The 25,459-nt window shown below is 36.0% G+C and overlaps 1 protein-coding gene across 20 annotated transcripts in view; it reads left to right on the top strand.

Moving 5' to 3' along the window:
* Dlg1 (discs large MAGUK scaffold protein 1) overlaps positions 1-25,459 on the top strand; it is a 181,431-nt gene that overhangs the window by 58,023 nt on the left and 97,949 nt on the right. For 15 of the 20 annotated variants that reach the window (XM_090344160.1, XM_090344162.1, XM_090344163.1 and 12 more), the window contains one exon: positions 9,108-9,272. In XM_090344160.1, coding sequence (XP_090200286.1) covers positions 9,108-9,272 — 165 coding nt within the window. Of the gene's footprint in view, positions 1-9,107; positions 9,273-20,200; positions 20,509-25,459 lie in introns of those variants that run through there. The other 5 variants (XM_090344251.1, XM_090344219.1, XM_090344228.1 and 2 more) reach the window with 3 other exon arrangements.

Consider the following 25,459-nt stretch of genomic DNA (forward strand, 5'->3'; position numbering starts at 1 on the left):
CTCCCCCCCTCTTTCTCTCTCTTTTTCTCCCTCTTTTTCTCTCGTCTTTCTCTTGGTCTCTTGGTACTGGGACTTGAACTCAGGGCTGGGAACACTGTACTTTAGCTCTTTTTTTTTTTTATTTTTCTGCTTAAGGCTGGTGCTCTGCTACTTGCAGCTCCACTTCCAGCTTCTTGGTTGGTAAGTGGAAATAAGAGTCTCATGGGCTTCTTTCAAACCTCAGTCCTCAAATTTCAGCCTCTTAATAAGTAACTAGGGGGGCCAGGAGTTTGGCCTAGTGTTAAAGTGCTTGCCTAGCATGCATGAAGACCCGGGTTCGATTCCTTGGTACCACATATAGAAAAAAAGCTGGAAGTGGTGCCGAGGCTCAAGTGGTAGAGTTCTATCCTTGAGAAAGTCCAAGGACAGTGCTCAGGCCCTGAGCTCAAGCCCAGGACTGGCAAAAAAAAAAAAAAAAAAAAAAGTAACTAGGATTACAGGTTCAAGCCAATAGTACTCAGCTTCTCCTTAATTTTGCCAGATAAGTGATTTTGTTGCTATTGTTGTTAATGGTATAGAGAAAACAATCAGATCACAAATGTGGTTGAGATATCATTTTAAATCAAGTGAGAATGTTTAGAGGTATGGAAAGAAAGTACTATGTACTAAAATCCAGAGCCTATCTCTTATACAATCTTATAATGTGATCTTGCCCTCAAAGCAGCCAGTCAGAAGATTTTGGAGCATAGTATTTCTGCTGGAGTTGTTTCTTACTCTCATGGAGGAGATTAGTAGTGTTTATACTGTAGCAAGTGGATGTCTACGGTGGATCAATGCTGGATTAAATTTTAAGGATTAGCAAAGCATTGAGCCCTGACAAAGTGATGCTGAATGAGTCCTTCCATTCTGAGAATTTGATTATAATTTAACAGTTTTATTATTTAGGAAAAAGAAACAGCATCCTAATTCCAGTTATAACATGCTGACTTGATCTGTTCTGTGGGTCTGCTTTGGTGGTGGAAACAGCTGACAACTGCAGCATTTTAATATAAATCTTTAAGTGCTTTGAAACTAGATTAAATGTTAGGACTCTCAGCAAGCAGCCATTATGAACTCATTGTCTGGAATTTCAGTATGGGCTCAATTGTAGTGTTCTGAGTCTGAAAAAAATGTTTTTTAACATCAAAATCCTGAATTGTGTTTGTTTCTCCATTTTTATACCACTGTAAAGTTACCTTAAGTTATAAACAGATAATTTCTGGTTTCAGGACCTACAAAAGCACATCTGTGTATGTCTCCTCTCAGTATTAAAACTCATATAAAATGCACCTATAGACTGTTGAGAGAATTTAGAGGCTGCTCAAATTGACCTTCCCTCTCTCCCTCCCTCCTTCCCTTCCTCCATCCTCCTTTCCTTTTTTCTTTCACCTTTCTCTTTCTCCCTTTCTTCCCTTTTCTCCCCTCCCTTCCTTTAATGCTGGTGCTGGCTTTGAAACTCCATCCTCAGATCTCAGCCTCCTGTGTAACTAGGATTACAGGCGTGAACCACCACACGGGCTAGGATAGTGCTTTTTAAAAATCGTTCTTCCATCTTAACTAGATCTTGCTCTTGAGCTTTTGATTTTACTGTGATGAGAAAAGTCATTGTAATAGCTTTTATTAATAGAGCATTAAAGTATATTTGGTGACAGCAATGTATTTTTAAAAAAAAATCCCATACCAGGTGCAGTGGCTCACACCTGTAATCCTAGCTACTTAGGAAGCTGAGATCTGAGGATTGCAGTCTGTGAGACTCTTATCTCCAGTTAACCAGCAGAAAACTGGAAGTGGTGCTGTGGCTCAAGGGGTAGTGGGTGGTAGCCTTGAGCTGAAGAGCTCAGGGACAGCGCCCAGGCCTAGAGTTTAAGTCCCACAACTGACCCCCAAAAAAATTCCCAGAGAGAAGACAACACACTCAGTAAAAATATTAAGATATTATAATTTGTCTTTTGTCCACAGGGAAATAGTTTAAAATATAAAACCTAAGTGATTGTATTTTATTAGTACTGGTCTCTAACAGTGAATTCTTAGCCTGGGATATGCTTAAGGAACAAATTGTAGATGTAATTTCAATCTATCTAATCAGTGGGCACTTCATATCATTTCATGACAGAAAATTGTATAACACTAGCACAGTGAGGGTTGAGAGTGTGGTCTAGTGGTAGAGTGCTTGTCCTAGCATTGCTCGGTACTGCAAATGCAGAAAAAGCTGAAAGTGGTGCTGTGGCTCATGTGGTAGAGTGCTAGCCTTGAGAAAGCCCAAGGACAGTGCCTAAGCCCTGAATTCAAATCCCAGGACTGGGAAAGGAAAGAAAATAGGATAATGAAACTTGTTGAAATAGTTTTAGGATGTGTGAATGTTGTAGAGGAGAGTGATACAATGGGCAAGGGGATGCATTGTTTACGTGTGTGTGCCCATAATGCCATTCTTCCTTTTGTACACTTACTGTAAAATAATAGATCTTTTAAGAGGAACAAAAGATTTATGCATTCAAAGCCAATTCATTGGTTAGATGTTTTAATCACTTGTAACCTTGGAGTTGAACAATGCATTTCACAGTGCTCGGCCAGGACAAGTTGCAGTGTGGTTTCTCCCCAGTGAGTTACAGTTTATGCTATCCTCCTAGACTGGGGAATAACATTGTGGATAAATTGCTTTCTGATGGAAACCGCAGCTAGTCACACAGCAGTTTTAAATCTGTGAACCATCCAGTCTCCCAAAGATGGGCAGTGGAGGTAACAAATAATTTACTACGTTTTGTGCTATTGGTAGCGATCTGAAGGACTCAGTTGCTCTGCCTGCAGGTTTTAGTTTTTCAGCTTCAACTCAGAGGTTTGTCATCCTGTCTGAGGGCTGATACTAGAAAGTATTGTGTGAGCTCTGAGTTGCATAGTCATAGTTCTTAGCGTTACCTGATAGCAAGCCCCAAAGCTGCTGGATAGCTCCTAGATCAGGAGTGGCAAACCTTTTCTCTACCAAGAGGCATTTGAATGTTTATAGCATCATTCCTGAGTCATATAATAATAGTACAGGCATATAGACCAAGAGAAGCTGTTGAGAAAAATGGAAAGCATCTGTCTGTCTCATTGTATACCAAATGACTTTTCAGGCCTTATAAAGCCTGAAAGCAGGATGTTTCCCACCCTTTTCCTAGGTACAAGCCATTCACAGACATGGCGCTCTTTCTGTAGTGATCTGGTACTTTGGACTGCTTTGACTTGCAAGGTAGCACTACTTGCTGGAAGTCCAAGCTAACCAGAGTCCAAACCTCTCCCTATCTGTGTCAGCTCTAATAGCAGTCTCTCACCCAAATGTAATGGCTGAGACACTCAGAAATCCCTAAGGACTGTCCTAACCTCCCAGACAACTTCCTTCCTCTATAGTGCAGTCCCAAAGCCTGACTTCAGGCTGCTTAGAAGAACTTAATTTACTGTACGATAATCTGCCATTCTTGTTATCTTTCTACCAGTGAAGTAGGGCACAAAAGTCCAAGAGATGCTTACCTTCAATTAACCAGTAAAAAGCCAGATATGAGGCTGTGCTGGTGGCTTACACCTGTAATCCTGGCTACTCAGGATACTGAGATCTGTGGATCTTGGTTCAAAGCCAGCCCGGGCAGGAAAGTCTGTGACTATTTGGGGGGGGGTCAGTTTGGGGGCTTGAACTCAGGGTCTGGCCTCTGTCCCTTAGATCTTTTTACTTAAAGCTAGCTAGCGCTTTACCATTTTGAGATATAGTTCCATTTCTGGTTTTTGAGTAGTAAATTGGAGATGAGTCTTATGGGGACTTTTCTGCCCAGGCTGGCTTTGAACTGCAGTTCTTGGATCTCAACCTCCTAAGTAGCTAGGACTACAGGTATGAGCCAGTGGCACCCAGCAGTCTGTGACTCCCATCTCCAGTTAACCACCAAAAAGCCAGAAGTGGCATGTAGCACAAAAGCTTAGGGATAGCACCAGATGTGGAAATGTGGCTCAACTCATAAAGTGCCAGTCTTGAGCAGAAAAAGCTGTAAGACTGCAAAAACCTGAGTTCAGGCCCGGATGCTCACACAGACATACAAGTTGCTCTCACCGAGTGTCACTTCTGAGCCAGTCAAGACTCTTCTCTATGCCTGCCTCTAGTGCTAGGTGTTAGCCACCTGGGTTCTGGTTAAGTGTCATAGAACTCAGTCTCAGTCTTAACACCTGCTTTTCCTATAGGCTACTTGCACATAGCAAGTGTAATTTGCATTCCTAAGATCCTCAGTCTCAAGCAGAACACACTAATACAAAGTGACATCTCCCTGCAGCTCTCAAAAATAAGGAGAGTAAAAGGATTTTTCATCTAGCTCACTGGTACTGAAGATTATGTTTGCAAATAAATACTAAACTAGCAGTGACTGTGAACAAGTGGGCCTTTATTGTTTTCCTTATTACAGTCATTTCGGAAATAAGCCGCTGCTAGTAGCTATTGACACCTCAGGTGCCTTTCTCATCATTTACTTCATTGATAGTCTATTGTATTGATAGTCCATTACATCCCTAGCCATTAAAAGAGGAAGAAGACATAGGAAGGAAAGAGGGATATGGTTAATAAAGCTGTTGGGTATCTGTTTATATTACTGATTAGAATTGTGTCATTATGGGCTCTCACAGTAGCAAGGAACAAACAGAAGAATTACTTTCCAGTACATTTATAAAATAAGACCCTATATTGAAAATAACAATTATGAAAAGGCTGACAGTGTCTCAAGTGGTAGAGTGCCTTGCCTGGCAAGAGCTAGGCCCAGAGTTCAAGGCAGAAAATTGCCAAAAAAAAAAAAAAAAAAAAAAGCAGTGTAGTCTACTAGCTTATACCTGAACGCTACTATTACCAAAGATGAAGACAATCCTAAGTGAATGTTGGGCTAAACTGAATTTTAAGGTTAAACATTATATGGGTGTGTGTGTGTTATGTTTCTGTGTTTGATGACTAGCCTATGTTTGAACCAGTATGTGCCCAAGATACACTTGATTCAATGAGCTTGCCATGATTAAATTTGGGAATCTAATTTTATGTTGTTACTTGAAAGTGTTCAGTCAAAAACTACAAAAATTTGGAATACTATCTATCCATCAGTTGGGAACCATTAAGCAGCACCATAAGTTGTAGTTCCTAATTGCCTATTTGTATTGGTAAAGTAACAAGTAACTTTGACAGAATGATTTAATGTAATAAAACCAGTTTGTATTTTTGTAGCGTTTATGTCCAGGAATAAGTTTGTTCTGAAAATACAGCTAACTTACTTTCTTAGGTGGAAATTACACAAATTAACCATCGCCATTAACTTATAGAGCTATTTTATTCCTGTTTTGTTCATTTAGTGATTATACATTGTTGTCATTCATCCATTTTTTTCTTTTTGTTATTAGTGGTGTGAAGTAGAGTCAGTATATCCTGATATGTTGTTTTAAAGCTCCATGTAAGAGTTTTCAGCTCACCTTCTCTATGGGGTTGTGGGTAAATTTAATTCAATAATTTATATCTTCAGTCTAGTGTATTAGATTCTTATCAAGTTTTAACATCTACATAGTATTGCTATTGGTATATCCTAATTTATTTAAACCTCTCTTTTGTTGGGGAGGGGAGAAGGTATTCTTCATAGGTAATTTATTCCAACTTTTCTATAGTAAATGTCTTTGTACTTGTGTCTTCCCAAAACACACAAGTAAATGGTAGAGTGCCTGTAAAGTTTCAAAAGATGGTACCAAATTTTCTTTTCATTACTGTGTCTGTTTAAACTATTTAGATGCTATTTCTAATCACCTTAAGTATATAAATTGTGTTAGGTTCATAGGTCTATTTTTGTTATTTGTCCATTTGTTTATTTTGTCTGTATTGGGGTTTGAACTTGAGTGCCTTAGGCTTACTTGCTAGATGGGAGCTCTACCACTTGATCAAGCCCTTTTTGCTGTATTTTTGAGATAAGGTCTCAAGTTTATGCCCAGCAGACTTGGACTATGATTCCATGATTCCATTTATACTTACTGTGTAGCTGCCCACACTCAATTGTTGTTGGGTCCCCCCCACCCCATACTGGGGCTTGAACTTTGAGCCTACTAGCTGTCCCTGCGCTTATTTTTGGAGCAAGGCTAACACTTTACTACTTGAACCAGAGGGACACTTCTGCCTTTTTTGAGTAGTTTATTATAGATAAGCATCTAATGGACTTTCCTGCCTAGGCTGGCTTTGAACCATGATCGATCCTTAGATCTCAGCCTCCTGAGTAGCCAGACTACAGGCATGAGTCACTGTTGCCTGGATCACATTCATGTTTTTGGTTTGGGGTTTTTTTTTTGGGCGGGGGGGGGGTTGTTTTTTAACTGGGTGAGATGGCGGTCTCTTGAGCTTTTTCCTGGGCCAACCTAGAATTGGCTTCCAGGTAGCTGTATTAGGTTTTGTTTGGCAAGTTGGTTGTATTTTTGTTGTTGCTCTTGCTGTTGTTTGAGGGGGGGGGGATGTTGGGCTTTGAATTTGCAAGGCAGGACTCTAATTCTTGATCTATACCTCCATCTCATGCTGTACAAGTATGTTTATGTCAGCTTCAGATAGTATGTGAATTACTTCACAATCATTGATACCCACAAACATTGATACCACTTCTCATTTTTGTCCCCATTTCACTCCTCCTACCCCCTCTCATCTTGTTTTCCCCCCTTCCCTATCCTATTTCAAATAAATAAACATATATACAATATACCAAATAACATGGTAAGATATGAGATAACCAAGGGACAACAAAAGGGATGAGAAATAACATAGTTATTGTTGTTGTTAAGAGGTTTTTTGTTGTTGTTGTTTTGTTTTGTTTTTGCCAGTCCTGGGGCTTGAACTCAGGGCCTGGGCACTGTCCTTGAGCTTTCTCAAGGCTCGCGCTCTACCATTTGAGTCACAGCACCACTTACAGCTTTTTCTGTATATGTGGTACTGAGGAATTGAAACAAAGGCTTCACACGTTAGGTAAATAAACACTCTACCATTAGGCCTGGTCCCTGCTTCAGTCTTTTTTTATAGGTTAAAAATAGAGTTAGCCAAGAGCAAGTGGCTCAGGCCTGTAATCCAAGCCACTCAGAAGGCTGAGATCTAAGTATCATGGTTCAAAGCAGCTCAGGCACAGAAGTGGTGCTATGGCTCAAAGTGGTAGAGTGCTAGTCTTGAGCTGAGAAGCTCTAGGACAGTACCTCAACTCCCCGAAAAAAAATATAATAAAGACACCACCCCCCGCCCACAGAGAGAATCACTTTAATTGGGTTTGGAAACAGTTGAGATTTACATGTAGAGTCAGATTTCTTGTGCATGTTAAATAAGCTAGCTAATATCAATGTGAGGAAGATTATTTTCTCTGTATTTGTGCCATTTCACTGGATAGTCCTTCGAAAGTGTTGGCTATTGTATAGTAAGTACCCTTTAGTCATTTAAGTACTTATTTTTTTATTTGCATTGGACATGCAAAATGTAAAAATATATTTTTTCTCATTGATGCTGTTCCTTTGTCTTGCGTTTTTTTAACTGTATTTTATTGTCGGCGTAACATATTGAGGGGTTACAATTACATTTGTCAGGTAGTGGATGCATTACTTCTTGAATATTGATATTCCTTGTCATGTTTTTCATTGATGCCATTTTTTTTTTTTTTTTTTGCCAGTCCTGGGCTTGAGCTCAGGGCCTGAGCACTGTCCTTGGACTTTCTCAAGGCTAGAACTCTACCACTTGAGCCTCAGCACCACTCCCAGCTTTTTCTATGTATGTGGTACCAAGGAATCGAACCCGGGTCTTCGTGCATGGTAGGCAAGCACTTTAACCACTAGGCCAAGTTCCTGGCCCCTCATTGATGCCATTTCTAAGATTGATTCTTACTAGTGGAATTATTTGGACAAGGACTAGAAATATTTCAAGAGCTTTTGAAACTCCCTGTAGAAAAGCTACTCCTACTACAAGTGTTAGGATTTACATCTGTATCTCTGAATGTGGACACTATATTTTTCAATGAATAAGCAAGTTGAATATTTTTCCTATGTTTATTGGCCCATTTATATGATTTTTTTGTTATCCCTTTGTTCACAGTCCTTTTTTTCCCAAGTATTTTATATGAGCAGCTCGTAGTAACTTATAATATTTAAATTATTTTTAATTTTTTTTCTCTTGTTCCTCATTTGTTCTATTTTGCTTTGTTTGTGTGTATATTCAGGAGTTAGCCAAAGTAATGTATTCTATTTTATTTTGTTCTGACTTTGTAATTATGCATAGACTTGCTAGACTGTGATGAGAAACATGCACATTTTCTTGCCCTTTTTAATATTATGTTTTTTATACGTTAAAGTATATTTTATTCTTAGGTTAATCTTTTAAAAATAGTTTACATAGTGCCGGGAGTTTAGCCTAGAAGTAGAGTGCTTGCCTAGCATGCATGAAGACCCGGATTCGATTCCTCGGTACCACATACATAGAAAAGACAAAACAGAAATGGTGCTATGGCTCAAGTGGTAGAGCTCTAGCCTTCAGAAAGCCCAAGGACATTGCCCAGGCCCTGAGTTTAAGACCTAGGACTGGCAAAAAAAAAAAATAGTTTACATAGAAGTCTGTGTCAGAAGAGAGGGAGAAAGATTGTTTTGTAGATGAAAGAAAAAAATGCCTTCTTACGATATAATAATTTTCAGATGGAAATGAAAATGGTTGACTTGTTTTCATTTTGGATGAGTTATAACTGAATAAGGAAATGGACTAGATTTAGCTAAATAAGTTTGACTTCATGTTGACCTCATTTAAGCAACAGTATTTTAGAGATGAGTATTTCAGTTAATATGGGGAAAAAAAGAAAAAAACCAAAAACCAGTAATTAGGTTATTTTCATCTAACTTTGAATGATTTTTAATAGAGTAATTTTTGTTAAATTACTGGTATCACTTCTAAAATTTAAGTCCTATTTCTCTCAAATTTCATGAATTAAGCCATTAAATAGTCTCATATTTTTATATCAAGTATTTGAGTAGTTATGAAATCCATGATTTAAATTAAACTTGATCTGCATTTTAAGACTTTTTCATGCTTAGTACATTTCTTTCCTTTACAGAAATATCGGTATCAAGATGAAGACACGCCTCCTCAAGAACACATTTCCCCACAAATCACTAATGAGGTGATAGGTCCTGAATTGGTTCATGTCTCAGAGAAGAACCTATCAGAGATTGAGAATGTCCATGGATTTGTTTCTCATTCTCATATTTCACCAATAAAGGTAGGATAACAACTATTCTGTGCTTTTCCTGTGACTTGTGGTTATGTCAGAACTATTCCATCATGTAGATTTTTCTTATAGATTTGGTGGAGTCAAGTTTCCTAGTTAAGGGAATTCCATATATTTGTTAGTATTTCAAAACCGGGAAGCTGAGATCTGAAGGTCACAATCAAAGCCAGCTGTGAGCCTCCTATCTCTAGTTAACCACCTAACGACCAGAAGTAGAGCTGGAGCTCAAAGTGGTAGAGTGCTAGCGTTGGCCCAGGAAAAGTGCCCGAGCCCTGTGTTCAAGCCCCCACAACTGACAAAAATAAAAAGAAATAAGATAAAATTTCAAAAGGTATTCTATAAATGAATTTTATTCTTAGACACTATATTTAAAGATTTTCAGAAAGGAAGTAACTTACTAGATTTCAAATACTACACATGAGCTATTTTGAAACACTTGTTTTAAATATTAGCAAGTATATGCAAAAAACATTAACGTCTTTTTGAAGTCCAACAGCAACTTTTCTTGATTCTGTCATCTCTCGCTTCAGAAGTAACCACAATTCTGAACTTCATGTTTATTTTTCCTAAAGTTCTCCTATATATTCAGATTGCTCGTCTATATGCTACTTGTTTTGCACATTTTAAAGTCTATATAACACATTCATACTTTATATAAACTTCAAATTAAATTTTTGCTTAATTTTCTTGAGCTTCCAAATTTCACTTCTTTGATGTGTTTATTTTATAAATATATAGTAAAAGCTTTCTTTTGTGTGGTATGGTATTACGTCCAAGTTATTACTAGCTAAAACATAAATATGTATGCACGAACCCATATCACTAATTCATCTTTTTATGTTTTCCATATTTGTTTGTACATAAACATGTACATATGTGTACATGTGTACACACGTATGTGTGTATCCCTACAGAGGGATAAGGATGGTGGTACATATTTATGTTTTGGTTTTGAAAGGATGGCATTGTGATTTTAATTATGCATTTCCCTAATTACTAATTGGACAGATAAATGTATTGATCATTCATACTTCTGTTTTGTGGCATGCCCATATAGGATTTTTGCTTAAGTTTGAATTGGATTACTCCTTTTTACTGATTTGTAAGAGTTCTTTTCTGAATGCCAAGCCTCTGTTGGTTGTAAGAACTGTGTATAAGTATTGTTTCTTACTAGTAAGTCTTGCCTGAATTCTGTAATTCTGTAAGAGGTGTGATTTTATGGTAATTTTTTAGAACTTGTAGTGACTATAGTATCAATCATTCTATTAATTTTTCTAGACTACATTTTTCTAGAAATATATACATTCCAATTAATATTTGTAATACTCTTACTAACTTTTAAAATCTACTATATGTATAGGTATAGCCCCATTTCCATATCTAATGTTACTTAATTTGTATTTTTATTTTTCCTTCTTCATTCCTTACAAAGGATGGTCAGTTTCAAAGAACCATCTTTTAAAAAATTTTTGTTTAGTCCTCACCCTGTATACCACCATCCTTACCCTCTGTAGGGATGCACATATACATGTGTACATATGTACACATATGTACATATTTATGTACAAACATACATGTAAACTCATGTAAACATAACTATCATAGCCTGCTTTTCTGTTGAAGATTATATTTGCTGTACACAATCTGACCTTTTCTTGAGAAACTAATGATGTATTCAGAGTATAAATGTTAGTTTGCAAATAATGGCAAAGACAGTTCCCCTTTCATCCTTTTCCCTTTCCATTCTTAAATTATTTTTTGTCTTTTTCTGAGACATTTTTCTGTTTGTTTTTCGAGTTTCTCTAGTCAGTTGCTTATTACCATCCTCCTTTTCTTACAGTATTTGAGGTTGAAAATTTTCCTTTAAATAGTACTTTAGCAATTCCATAAATTTTTTTGTTTATGTGTGTGCATGCATGCATAAACATGTACACACACTCCAGTTGGGACTTGAACTCAGGACCTGGGGGCTGTCCTTGAGTTCTACTCAAGGTTAATGAACTACCACTTGAGCCACAGCTCCACTTCTGGCTTTTTTTGGTGGTTAATTGGAGGCAAGAGTCTCACAGACTTCTGCCCTGGCTGGCTTCAAAGCACAATCCTGAAATCCTCAGCTGCCTGAGTAGCTAGGATTACAGATGTGAGCCAGTGGAGCCAGCTGTATTTTTAAATTTTTAAGCACAGGAAATCTTAATCCTTTAGTTTCTTCTTTGCATTATATTTGTTAAAACTCATTTTTCTTCTTACTAGCTTGGAAGCTATTCTACTACTCGTTAGTAGTTATTCTAGAAAATTAAATGTATAGATTTAACCTATAAAAGCACCCTCATCAAAACCTGAAAGCCTTAAACCTTGGAGTCTTAGCATATCACCTGTTTTATATACTCTTCTTGACAGCATATGTCTGTTTTCCCTTGAATGAAATTGATTTTCTTACTTGAGTCCAAAAACACTCTCAGGGTATGTGAATTCTTTATTTCTGATGTTTTAAATACCTGGTCATTCTGAATGTTTACAAATTGTCCAAAGCCAATAGCGTATCACCAAATTTTGGTCTTTCAGTGTATAGGTAGTTACTTTGATTGTATCATAAGCAGGCAGTGATGCTCTGTGGTTATATACACAAAGTGGTCATCATGGCAGATAAAACAGTATTTCAGAGATAAGATATTGTCACTGAATCTGTAGGTGTTTTGGGTCTTAAATCTCAGTTGCCATACATAAAGGTGTGCCTTTTCAGTTTTTACTTTCCCCTTAAGTGTAGTAGAATGTGTCTCTAAATTTAGCCAACTGCTGTAACTGGAATCTGTTGATTTCATAAATGAAATACTACTTTGTTATGTAGTAAACTGTGCACTGATTTGTCATTAAAAACCAAGATAATTTTTTGTGTTCATCAAAAGTCTTACTATAAAATTTATCCCCAGGGCCTGGAATTTAGCCTAGTGGTAGAGTGCTTGCCTAGCACGCATGAAGACTGGGTTCAGTTCCTTGGTACCACATACACAGAAAAAACTGGAAGTGGCACTGTGGATCAAGAGGCAGAGCACTAGCCTTGAGCAAAAAGTGCCTAAGGACAGTGCCCAGGCCCTCAGTTCAAGCTCCAGGACTGGCCAAAAAAAAAAAGAAATTGGGGCTAGGAGGTTGGCCTAGTGGTAGAGTGCTTGCCTAACATGCATGGAGACCCAGTTTCCATTCCTCGGTACCACATACATAGAAAAAAGCCAGAAGTTGTGCTGAGGCTCCAGTGGTAGAGCTCTAGCCTTGAGAAAGACAGTGCTCATGCCACGAGCCTCAAGCCCAGGTCTGGCAAAAAAAAAAAAAAAACCTCCAAATAATGACTTTCCTGATTAAATGGTAACTTATTTATTTGGGGTATGAATTACTTGTTAAGAAAATTGACTGCCCTTAGTAATGGTTCTCAATGTTGAGTAGACATGAAATCAGAAGACTTTGATGTCTTGAGAAGAATTGATAAGGTGACATTGTCCAAAACAAAGCGTACTCTTTACTGATTGTGTAGTTGTAACCCTTAGTACATCACCTTTATAATAACAAAAGAAAATTTAAGTATTGATGAGGCCATGCTCCCGTGGCTCACTCCTGTAACACTAGCTGCTTAAAAGACTTAAAATCTGAGGATAGCTCAAAAGCCAGCCCTGGTAGGAAAGTCCTTGAGACTCTTTGTTTCCAGTTAATCACCCCCAAAAAACACTGTAAGTGGAGTTCGAGTGATAGAATGCTAGTTTTGAGCCAGATAGTGCCTACGCCCTGAGTTCAAGGCCCAGGACCAGCACCAATTTAAATATATATATATATATGTATATATATATACATATATATATATATATATATATATAGAGAGAGAGAGAGAGAGAGAGAGAGAGAGAGAGAGAGACTATCCAGTCTTTGAACTCAGAACCTGAGCACTGTCCTTGGGTTTTTCTCAAAGCTAGAGCTCTACCGCTTGAGCCACAGCACCGCTTCTAGCCTTTTCTGTGTATGTGGTACTGAGGAATCGAACCCAGGTCTTTGTGCATGCTAGGCAAGCACTCTGCCACTAGGCCAAATTGCAGTCCCAAGTTTTCTTTCAAAAGAAAATAACAGTATCAATTTCTGAAGCAGTTAGTAAGCCTTTGCTCTATTAAGTAGAGCAATTAATCTCTTTCTACTTTTGTTTGCTGTCTGGTTTATGTCTGGAAACTGAATAGATGAGAGTTTTCATTTCTATAAAATAAATTATCTAAACTGGACTAGAGTGAAGGAAGGGGTGACAGTGTCCCAAAAGAAATGCACTCCTTACCTGATGTATGAAAAAGTAGTCCATTTTATAATAACAATCAAAAGTTTAATAAAGAATTCATAAAATATACCACAAAATTAAGTAAAGAAAGGGGAAGGTGATCTCAGGGGAATGAAAACGTTGAAGGAGGTGATACTGATCAAGAGGCATTGTATTCCTAATCTGCTTTGTTCAATGGCACTTCCTTTGTATAAATCCCTAAAAGATCATTTAAAATTTTAAAATAAATTCTTTCTCATCTTTGACATGTCACATCTTCCTTTTAACAAGAAGTCTTTGTTCTATTAACTTGTTCCATATATTTATCATAGTTCTAAAAGAACAATGTAGTGCATAATCTTTGGGAATTAAAAGTGCTTAGGCTATTTCCTTAAGGTAGATTTTGAGAAGTCAGGTTACAGACCCCAAATCATAAGAACACTTTTGCAAATTATAGATACTTTTTGACAGACTGTATTCTGATACAATAGAAATTTAATAACAAGAGTTAATGCAAGCCTGTCATCCTAGATACTCAGGAGGCTGAGACCCAAGGATCCCAATTCAAAGTCAGCCAGGGCAATAAAGGTTCATGAGATTCTTCAAATCCAGTTAATCACCAAAAATGGGAAATGATGCTGTGGTTCAGCATTAGCCTTGAGCAGAAAAGCTCAGGGACATTCCTAATCCGTAGGTTCAAGCCACAGGACTGGGACAAAATAAAAGAATTAATAAGGTCTTAGTTGAGCCTTCCTTTATACCTTACACAGTTTATGCAGCAGCCACTTTATATTGAGGGGTAAAGTAAATTAAGAATAGGAAAAGATACGTTCAGTGTTAGGAATTCATTTAATTTCTACTAGGAAACCAAAAGTGGATGGAGAAGGGAAATTTACTTTGACACAAGGCAAGTTTTAATAATTTCAATTCAAAAAATTAAAACAAATGTAAGAAACTCAGTAATGGAATATATCTTATTAAAAATACAGGTCAGAAACCTCTTTAAAGGAAATAAAAGCTAATGTGGACACCTTATTCCACCTTTTTTTTTTTTTCCCCCAGTCCTGGGCTTGAGCTCAGGGTCTGAACAGTCTTTGAACTTTCTCAAGGCTAGAGCTCTACCACTTGAGCCTCAGCACCACTTCTGGCTTTTTTCTCTATGTATGTGGTACCGAGGAATCGAACCTGGGTCTTCGTGCATGCTAGGCAATCATTTTACCACTAGGCCAAACTCCCAGCCCCCTTGTTCCACTTTTAGAGTGTTATAGTTTGGAATGAAACAAAGCATCTATTCAGGTATTCATAGAACTCTGTCTGAATTATTACTCATAATTTGGCAAAGTATCTGAGAAGGAACAGTAGTAGTTTGTTAAGTAGAATACAAATTAGGCAGCACTTCAGTCACAGTTTTAGTAAGAGCTAATGTTTAAAAAGTAAAATTCACTTAACAGAATCACATTTTAAAACCTTATTGTTAGGGCCAGGAGTCCTGCCTAGTGGTAGAGTGCTTGCCTAGCGTGCACTACTACTACTTGCCTAGCATGGGTTTGATTCCTCGGTATTACATATACAGAAAAGGCCAGAAATGGTGCTGTTGCTCAAGTGATAGAACACTAACCTTGAGAAAGCCCAAGGACAGTGCCCAGGCCCTGAGTTCAAGCCCCAGGACTTGAACAAAGAAAAAACAAAACAAAAAACCTTATTGTTAGAATGTTAGCTTTGCTTATCAACAAATACATGTATTCAGTAATAATAGACATTCAGTGCTCATAATCTTTTTTGACTTCAGTAATTAGCATATTTTTCTGGAAACATAGTTTATAATAGTACATGTAACATGGGGAAATGCAAGGAAATACTAGATTATTAAAGAAATAAAACTGACATCTGAAGGTGCTAAAACATTCCAAGTCAGAATTGGAGGCATTTCCATTTTTGTAAGGTTAGAATCTGATGAAACTTATGCATTGTAGTAAAGTCGTTTTTACTTAGGCTGCTTGTTAGGACATTTGTTAGGATAAGATGTAAAGGACTTATTCTTTGAGCTTATGAGTGGTTCTGTGGAGTGTTTGCTAATATTAAATCTATGACATAATCTACAAGGTTCAGTAGTACTAATTACTGAAATAATGAGTGGAATAAGAAAGTCTTTGAAAGTTAACTTATTTGGCACTTAATATGAAGAGAATTACAGTTTTATAATTTATGACTTAAAGATATGAAAGAAAAGGACATAATGGATAAATTTGTGTCAGCTAAGGAAAGTATCAAAGCTCTAAAAAAGTGAGTTGAGGGGCCGGGAGTTTGGCCTAGTGGTTAAAGTGCTTGCCTGGTATGCACGAAGACCCGGGTTCAATTCCTCCATACCACATACATAGAAAAAGCCAGAAATGATGCTGAGGCTCAAGCGGTAGAGCTCTAGCCTTGAGAAAATCCAAGGACAGTGCTCAGGCCCTGAGCTCAAGCCCAGGACTGGCAAAAAAAAAAAAAAAAAAGGAAAAAAAAGTGAGTTGAGAATTAGGAAAAACGTGAGAGCAGTAAATGGAACAGCTAAGCATTTGCTTAGCCTTTGTAAAATAAGTTCAAGGGACGTGAGTATGGCCTAGTGTAAAGTGCTTGCCTAGCATGCATAAAGCGCTGATTTGATTCCTCGGTACCACATACTCAAAAAAGCCGAAGTAGTGCTGTGGCTCAAGTGGTAGAGTACTAACCTTGAGCAAAGGTACTCAAGGACAGAGCCTAGGCACTGAGTTCAAGCCCCAGGACTGGCAAATAAACAAACAATAAATAAATACATAAATTCAAATCTAACTGAAGTGAAAAGTGGTCAATAGGTACATTACTCAATATGTAGAAATTTTGCCTTGGTCACTGAGTTATTTACTGAGTTAAGGAATTTTTTGTTCAAAGCAGAATGTACAAAAAAGTACTGTTGGCAGGATTTGTGGCTCAAGTGATAAGGTGCCTGTCTAACCAAGCACAAGACTCTTGAGTTCAAACCCCAAAACCTCCAGTATCATGAAAAATAATAACTTAAGAGGGACTTTAAATAAAAATAAAACATGGTAAGTGAACAGGTAATTCGCCCAAATGCATATATGTCCTATCCTGGATATATCTCATCCAGCAGTTCCTGGTAGTTTTGCTTCGTTTTATTTTTATTTTTTTTTTAATATGAGAGAAGCTTTTCAAGCTGAATGTTATATGAATGTAATCTTTCCTATCTGAAGTAAATAGACTCAAGTAAAAAAAATAGCAGTTTTTAAAATTTTTGTTTCTGCATCTTTGAAACATACTAAAAGTATTAAACTTTCTTTTTTGGTTTTTGAGGTGGCCTTGGTATGCTGAGAGCATATAATTTGTGTATCATTTAGCCACTAGGTGGTGCCCATACTAAAGGGATTTATGTGTGCTTGATTAGAGGTTTTCCATCTAAGTAACTGTTATCAACATTTTCAATTCAGTCTTGTCCTATGTTAGCATAACTAAATGTTTAAAAGTTTTAACCTAGATGGTAATTGCATATGAATAAGACAATGTTTTATTATAGTTTATTACCATTGTTGTGGTTTTTTTCAGTATTTTCAATTTTCAGTACTATTTTTTCTTATTCTATATAACTTTTAAAAATAAATTTTCACCTAGATTATTCAGTACTTGCCTTGGTTCTTGTACCTAATGGCTCTGACTTAATGAGTTTAGAGGACCTATCCTGTATAAGTTTTGAAGTGTCTTTCATTTAATGTTATAAAATCTTCCTTATAGTTATAAATTTTTCATAATCATATTTAAAGTTAAATAATATATTCAATACATACACTTACTAAATTACTTGTCTCCCATTATTAAGGCTACTATGCATTATCATTTTATGACAAAACCTTAAATGTTACAGGAAAAGGATATTAATTTTTACATATTATAAAAATATGTAGAACTGGGTACAAGTGACTCATGCCTGTAATCCTAGCTACTCAGGAGGCTGAGATCTAAGAGATGTGGTTCAAAACCACCCTGGGCAGGAAAATCTATGAACCTCTTATTTCCAATTAACTACCAACAAGCCAGAAGTGGAGTTATGGCGCCAGTAGTAGAACACTAGCCTTGAGTCCAAGAGCTTGAAAAACAGTGACCAGGCCCCAAGCTCAAGCAGTGCGCATGTGTAGCACGCATGTGTGCACACAGAATTTTTTTAAGGTTGCATGCCAGTTTTAACTTTTTTTTTTTTTTTTTGCCAGTCCTGGGCTTAGGCTCAGAGCCTGATCACTGTCCTTGGACTTTCTCAAAGCTAGCACTCTACCACTTGAGCCTCAGCACCACTTCCGGCTTTTTTGTATGTATGTGGTACCAAGGAATCGAACCCGGGTCTTCGTGCATGCTAGGCAAGCACTCTACCACTAGGCCAAACTCCCGGCCCCTTAACTCATTATTTTAAATAGGCTTTCTAGACTTTTCTATCATGAACTTAAATTTTGTGTTACTACATTTTCATCTTTCAGCTCTATTACACAATGAGCAAGCCTATTCTGTAGCAAAGAACTGTTGGTTGTCTTCTGTCTCCAATCATTCATGTGAAACTAATTCTGATTTGGGTACATACATGATTTTGTATGCCTATCCTACATTTTCTGGCTCAGGTAACATGACATTTTCATAAAAGAAGCTTTTCTTGAAATTTCAAGTTGTTTTCTTGGTATGAGTGGCTTTGAATAGGAAATTCATACATTGGGAAGTATTTGTTAGGCTCTGGAGAAATATGGAATGGAAGGCTCTGTGAACTTTATACCTGAAGCTCTTTGGCTTTCTATGATAAATCTATGTACACTGAGGGCTTACTGTTCTGTCTGTAACTTGAGGTAGGAGGTTTGCATTCAGCATTTGTATCCAGTCTCTTCATCATACTCATCTACAATAACAAAGCCTATTTTAACTCTAGTATGTTTGTTTTGTTTTTCCTTTCTCTCGGTTTTCATTTTATTAACTGCTGACCAATAATAAGACTTCAGCTTTTTCAAGCAGTCTTAACTTTCTCACTCAAAGAGAATTGTTAGTCCTCTGTCTGCTTTTAGTGTTTTCTTTTATTCCTTTATCTCCAGTTAGATAAAATCAATTGGACTATTGCTATAGATTATCATCTACTGTGCTACAGTCCTTAATTAAAAAAACACAAAAACTTCTGCCCTAATCTATATCACAACATAGTGTACCCCAAGAATCCCACATGGTTGTTAGCTTTTGGGGGCATATCGTAAGAAAAGAATCATAGAATAACATCAGTTTTTTTCCTTGCTGAGCCAGATTTGCAGTGGACTTCTGGATTGTAGTCTAGTTTCCAGTATACTGCATCTAGTTTGTGCTGATAATCATATAGATCTATAAAATTTTGTGAGTCTATATCTAAAAAATATCCATGACTGACGTTAGGCTTTTAAATGTGTTCATGTCAGATTAAAAATTGAATTATTCATTTATGAATAAATTATAAAGTATCATTTTTGTTCATAACACTTCTCAAGTAACCACTTACTATATTCCAGTTAGAAGAGAGCAAGCTTAGGAATCTAGTTCTCAAACTTGAGGGTATTTGAATCATTTAGGGAACTTTTTATTTTATTTTATTTTATTTTTATTTAGGGAGACTTTAAACTAGCATCCTGGCAATTCTAAGGCTAACTACTATATTGAAAAAGAGATAGTTATTAGATACTGGAAAAAGTTCATTTATCAATCAAATAATAATTTTGTGATTAGTAGTTATACAGCAGTAGATAAAGTGCATCTCACTAATGACAAAACAAAAAAGCAGTATTGTTTTGCCTTTTTATAATGTATTACCTTGTAATCTTAACGATTATAATGTGTAAGAGGGATGAGGCTGAACATTTCTCAAAAATTTTATCATAAAAGTTTGAGAGACTACTGTCTCCAAACTCAATTGTTGAAACATTAGAAATCATCTCATTACATAAATTGATCATGCTATATTATAAATGAATCTATTCCTACATTAGATCATTAAATGCTACCATTAGAATTTAACATGGAAGAGAGTACCTTCAAAAACTTAATGCTAAATAGTGTAAGATCCTCCCTAGTGTCAGAATTTGTTTGTGAATGATAAACATTATTTAGTGAAATTATTTTAACAATCAGGACTGTTGGCAGAATCTGCTTGTATTTTAAAATTCAGTTTATAATTTATGTAAGCAGTTAAATGTCATTGGATTTTACTACAGACTATGATTGAAACTTAGTAGTCATGGATTTCTCCACCCAATGCATTAAATCAGGCAACCTCAAAGGGTCTTGGTAGGCAAGTGTTTATAACATCCTTCTTTACCTACCTGCTAATCGACCTCACTTCCTGGATTTCAGTCCGTCTAGTTATCAGCTAACAAAAGAACAGCTTTTGGTTCCTGCAGACGCTGGTGAAAAAATAATCACGAGAAAGAAATCCACCTTATGTCGTCTTTTTTTGTCTGCAAAAATAAACTCAGCCATCAGACAGCTAACAGGTACAGAGGGAAGATACAAGCTCTTTCATAGGAGGAAAACTACAGAGAAAATGAGCATCATTTCTCAAGGTTTTTATTTTCTCTGATCTACAAGTGATGCTGCTGTAATTCTAGCTGCAGCTTTTACCGATCATTCACCACTCAGCAGCTGGTAGAGAAGTAAGACTGCTTGGCAACCACCTGCAGGGCTGCAGAGATGAATTACATTTTCGGAAACAACACACTTCTGTACTCTCGCGCCAGTCGTGGAGGCAATACTAGTTCTAGCCATGGCTCAGTAGGCCCAAAGCAGAAACACTGGGCCAAAAAGGGCTCGTCAGATGAACTGCAAGCTGAGCCAGAACCTTCACGCTGGCAGCAGATAGTTGCATTTTTCACTCGAAGACACAGCTTTATTGACTGCATCTCGGTAGCCACCAGCTCCACCCAGGTAACATACCACTTGTTGAAATTATTTTCAATATATTTCTGTTAACATTTGCTTTGCAAAAATGACAGTACAGGTTTCTTATTTAAAATAGCCATTCATTGATACCTTATATGCACAGAAATTTATGTTTTCAGTCTATTTGTGCACATCTTATGCACAAACAGGGAAATGAAAAACATTTTGCCTTATCCTCTTATGTAATGCCAGACTAAGCAGTCACAGATTCTGTTGAATGACTTCTTTAAAAATATAAAGCCAATAATACATTGACATATAATAAATTAATGGTGCTTATCTCATTTTTAAAGTGTTAAAACTCTAAAATATGTCTGAGCAAAGCAATAAAGAAAGTATCTATTTGTTTAGTTCTCATTTGTTGTTAGATATCCTTGGGGAGATTGTTATAATAAAGAAACAAAAGATTTTCATTTTTGTGCTTAGAAAATAGGTTAAATTTAATGCATCTGGATAGTATTGCATATGTTTCTATCTTAACGTTACATTGAATAAAGAGATTTAATGATTTGATTTTTGTAAATATATGTTTCATATATGTAAATAGATGTTATCTAGCATTAATTTGGAACCAGTAAACCTGTACAATTGCATGGTCATGGGATAAGCGAATATGAGAAGTTCCAAATTAAAATATAGAGTACTATACATTAATTTTTAAGGTAATTAAATATAGGAGAAAACATAAAGATAGTGAAATGCCTGTTGTTTAGTATAAAAGGGAGATGGGGAATTGTTAATATTTTAAAATGCATTTTAACAAACAATCATTCAGCTCTTGTAAAAATAATGGATGAGAAATGGTCTAATTTAAAAACAAGTTGAGAATGCTTTTTATGTCCTTTGTCATCAATAATAATTAAAATAAATTGCATACACAAATATGCATACATTCTTTAGAGTATTTTAAGAATAAATTTCCTTAAAGCCATTATAAAAATAATTAGAAGTAGCACCATAAATATGAACTATAACTGTTATGGCTTTATTGTTTTTAGTTTCTAGAATTATCTTATAATATTTCTTATAAATAGTGTTACCTTTTAAAAGTCAGAAATTCTAATTTTGAGATAAATTATTTGGATATGAAGTATTATTTTGTACGTAGGCACTGAAGCTACTTTAAGACAGAACTTACTGGAGGGCAATGATTCATTTTCTCAAACTAAATGCAGTTCCAAGAATTTTTATCAGCTCAGTTTTGACTATAGTTACATATGTCATAAAGGTATGCCCAAACTAAAGTTTATTGTTATTGTTCATTATAGGTTAATATTAAAGGATACATTAAAATTTTATTATATATAGCTTATATAAATAAATATGTATACATGCATATTACCATTGATGTAACTGATATTTATCCTAAGGGCATATAAATTAAAAAGATAAGAGAAATAGTTCACATATAAAACTATTGAAACCACGGAATCAAATTATATTTACTTAGAAGTTAGAGGAAAATTGTTGTCTTGTTGAAGTAAAATAGAGTTTTGAAGTTATTTTAAATCTTTCTCCCCTCTCTGAAGTCAGCTCAAATGATTGTTCTATAGTAATAAATTAGGAGTTTTTTCATACCTCTTTCCTGATAATTGTCTTTTCATTACCTTTATATTTCCTCTTTAGAAGTGTAGACTTTAGGTCACAAGTTTTGATTTGTGTTTTCTCCTGCTCTGGAAAAACAAGGTTTTCATTTCACTCTCTATAGATTTCTAACTGATGGATTGCATAAGATCCAAGTATTTTGTTAAAACTCATTAGTTTCTATTTTATAGAGTAAAATATAATGAAACAAAGAACTTGAGAACATTTTTATATTTATTGGTACTGGAATACATTTTTCTGTTTCACTTAGTAAGTTATATCTGATTTATTTTGTAGAACAAGAGATATTTGTATATTATTAGAAACAAAGTATGTTAATGAAATTTTATAATTTAACATGCTGTATGTGTATATATATATATATGTCAGTATAATGATAGTGTTTTTGTACCTGGTTGATAAACAACAGGGGTCTCATTTTTTTCTTGTCAGAATTGCTCTTTTCTAAGATTTGATAGGAAGATGAATTTGTAATTGAATTCTTTTAGATTAGGATGCATAATATTTTCAGGAAATTGGTGACTTAGTAGTGTATAAATCATTATTCAAATGTCACCAGATAGTACTTTCTACATTCTATCCTTTTCTAGTCATCTGAGTCTCTCCCATTAAGTCATACTGAACTAATTATCTTACCACCTGGTTTACCTTCTTTCCTACCCACTGTGCATATAATTATTTTTATGGATTTTTAATATCTTTATATGATCCATCCAAAATCTTGGCTTCTTTATTCCTGATATCTTTATCCCTAAAGATCTGTTTGTTTGTTTTTTATCTTTCACTAAAACGATCTAAGTTATGTTTGGAACTTTTTAAATATCACCCACTGTACCTCTCAAATAATCTCAGTTGTCAGCATTTAAAGCAGATTAGCACTTTTTATTTTCAGCTCATATCTCCTAGTACACCTACTGTCATGTCTTATTTCACAGAATACTGATTTATGTGAAGAAAGAAGAAAATTTGAGAAGTCCTTAGATAATCAAAAGGACTAAGATGGAGAGTGAAGGATAAGTTTTAAGAACACAATAGTTCATTTAAAAGGTTGAAACACAGAGCAAATTATCAAATTGAAAGTGGGGAGCCAGGAAACAGGTATTGGAAGTTTAATGTGTTCAAGAGCTACTGTGGAGGAGGTAAAGCTGCAGTTATCCAAGATTGGCTCTTACCAATGAAGTGCCAGAGGCAAGAGTTGAGATTATGAAGGCACCTTTTTTAGTCATGAACCATGGACTATTATGAGCAAAGCAAAGAGGAATGTGAAAGGGACTACTCAAGGACTTCTCAAATTCTCCATTGAATAATTCCCAACAATATATCTAACTATTAAAATACTTTCCATTAAAACAGCTAACCAGGGGCCAAGAGTTTGGCCTAGTGGTAGAGTGATTGCCTAGCATGCACGAAGACCCGGGTTTGATTCCTCGGTACCACATACATAGAAAAAGTCAGAAATGATGCTGTGCCTCAAGTGGCAGAATGCTAGCCTTGAGGAAAAAGCCCAAGGACAGTGCTCAGGCCCTGAGTTCAAGCCCCAGAACTGGGAAGGGGAGGCAAGCTCAGGGACAGTGCCCAGACCTGGAGTTCAAGCCCAGGGCTGGTGGGGCGTAGGAGGGAAGAAATAGCTAACCAGTTATTTAAAAATTTTCCTCCATGTGTGAAGTGCTATCCTTAGATCTCAGCTTCTTGAGTAGCTAGGATTATACATGTGAAGTACCAGTGCACCCAGCCTGCATATTGGTATTTTAGTCTAGCTTCCACATATGAGAGAAATCCTGAATCATTTGTCTGAGCCTGACACACTTTACTTCAAAATTTTCAGTAGGTCTATTCATCTCCTTGCATGTGGCTACTCTTGTAAAATTACCTTAGATAGTTTTCAGGACAAAAATGTGAAAATAGTTACCTGCCATACTTGCTGTAAAATCTGATTCTTAACAGAGACTTTTATTTCTGAATTTGTCACTCGAGCTCTTTGTAAGTTAATATTGTAAATCAGATTTGGAAAACAGTTGTTCCTTATTTTCCCATGAACTATATTGTACAATATGTATTCTGCATTTTTCCAGGCACCTATGTATACTCAAAAATGTGCTTGAGAGATACTTAGGAACCTGTCCTTTATATAGTAGTACCCATTAGAAAAATATACAACAGAAAGTAATTGTTTATAATGATTAGTAAACTCTTAAAACAGAATTTACCATGCTGTCCAACATTGCATTCCTTGACATTTAATTGAATTAACTGAAATCTTAGGTCTACAGAAAAGCCTACACATAGATGTTTATAATTCTGCTTATAATTGTCAAAACACAAAAGAAAGCAAGCTGTCCTGCCAGTAAGTGGTTTGATAGAATGTTCTTCAGTAACTGAGTAACAACAACAACAAAACCAAGTAACAAACCACATGGAGTAATATTAAATACCTATTACTGAGTGAAAAAAGCAGTCTAAAAAGGTTACACATTACATGACTCCAGCTTTATAACATTTTGGAAGACAGAACTATGGAGATGTTTTTTTTCCCTTGGGTCAGTCATGGGGCTTGAACATGTTTTCTGGTAGTTAAGGAGATAAGGAGTCTCACTAAGTTTTGTGCCTGGGCTGGCTTTGAAACATGATCCTCAGATCTCAGCCTCCTGAGTAGCTAGGGTTACAAGCAGAAGCCATTGACACCTGGCTGTGGAGATAGTCTTTGGTAGAAATTTGAGAGGTGGAATGAATAATAGAACACAGTGAAATTACTCTTTTTGATTCAATAGTTGTAAATACTTATCATTATACATTTGTTAAAACTCCAGCAGAAAGAATGAACACAACATCATCTGTGGACTTTGAGTGATAATAATGTGACAATGGAGCTTCATTGATTAACAAATACACCACTCTGTGATGCAGAGATGTTGATGGTGGGTGTGGTTGTGTGCACTTGTGCCTGTTGCACAGAGTATATGGAGACTTGCTATACTCACTACTCAGTTTTGCTGTGAACCTAAATCTGCTCTAAAATGCAAAATTGATATTTCAATTCAGATTAGATTACCTTTAAGAATTGAGTTAACTAACATAAGCTAATAACATACATACCTAAAGAAAGAATTTTATTTAAATTCTTTATAGATAGGAAATGTGTTGTTTTGAATAAGACCTTCTATAGAATATTTCTTGTTTATTAGATGGCCCTTCTCTCAAGGACAACTAGGCAAAAAGAAATAAATTTTATAGCCTCTAGTTTGCATATTTTTAATATATGCAAGCAAGTGTTAAAATTAACTTTTGAAGTGTTAACAGTGCTGAAAAATGAGCCACACACTCATGGGATTCA

The sequence above is a fragment of the Megascapheus bottae genome, chromosome 1 (assembly GCF_031878675.1).
Source record: "Megascapheus bottae isolate mThoBot1 chromosome 1, mThoBot2.hap1, whole genome shotgun sequence".
Classification (NCBI taxonomy): Eukaryota; Metazoa; Chordata; class Mammalia; order Rodentia; family Geomyidae; genus Megascapheus; species Megascapheus bottae.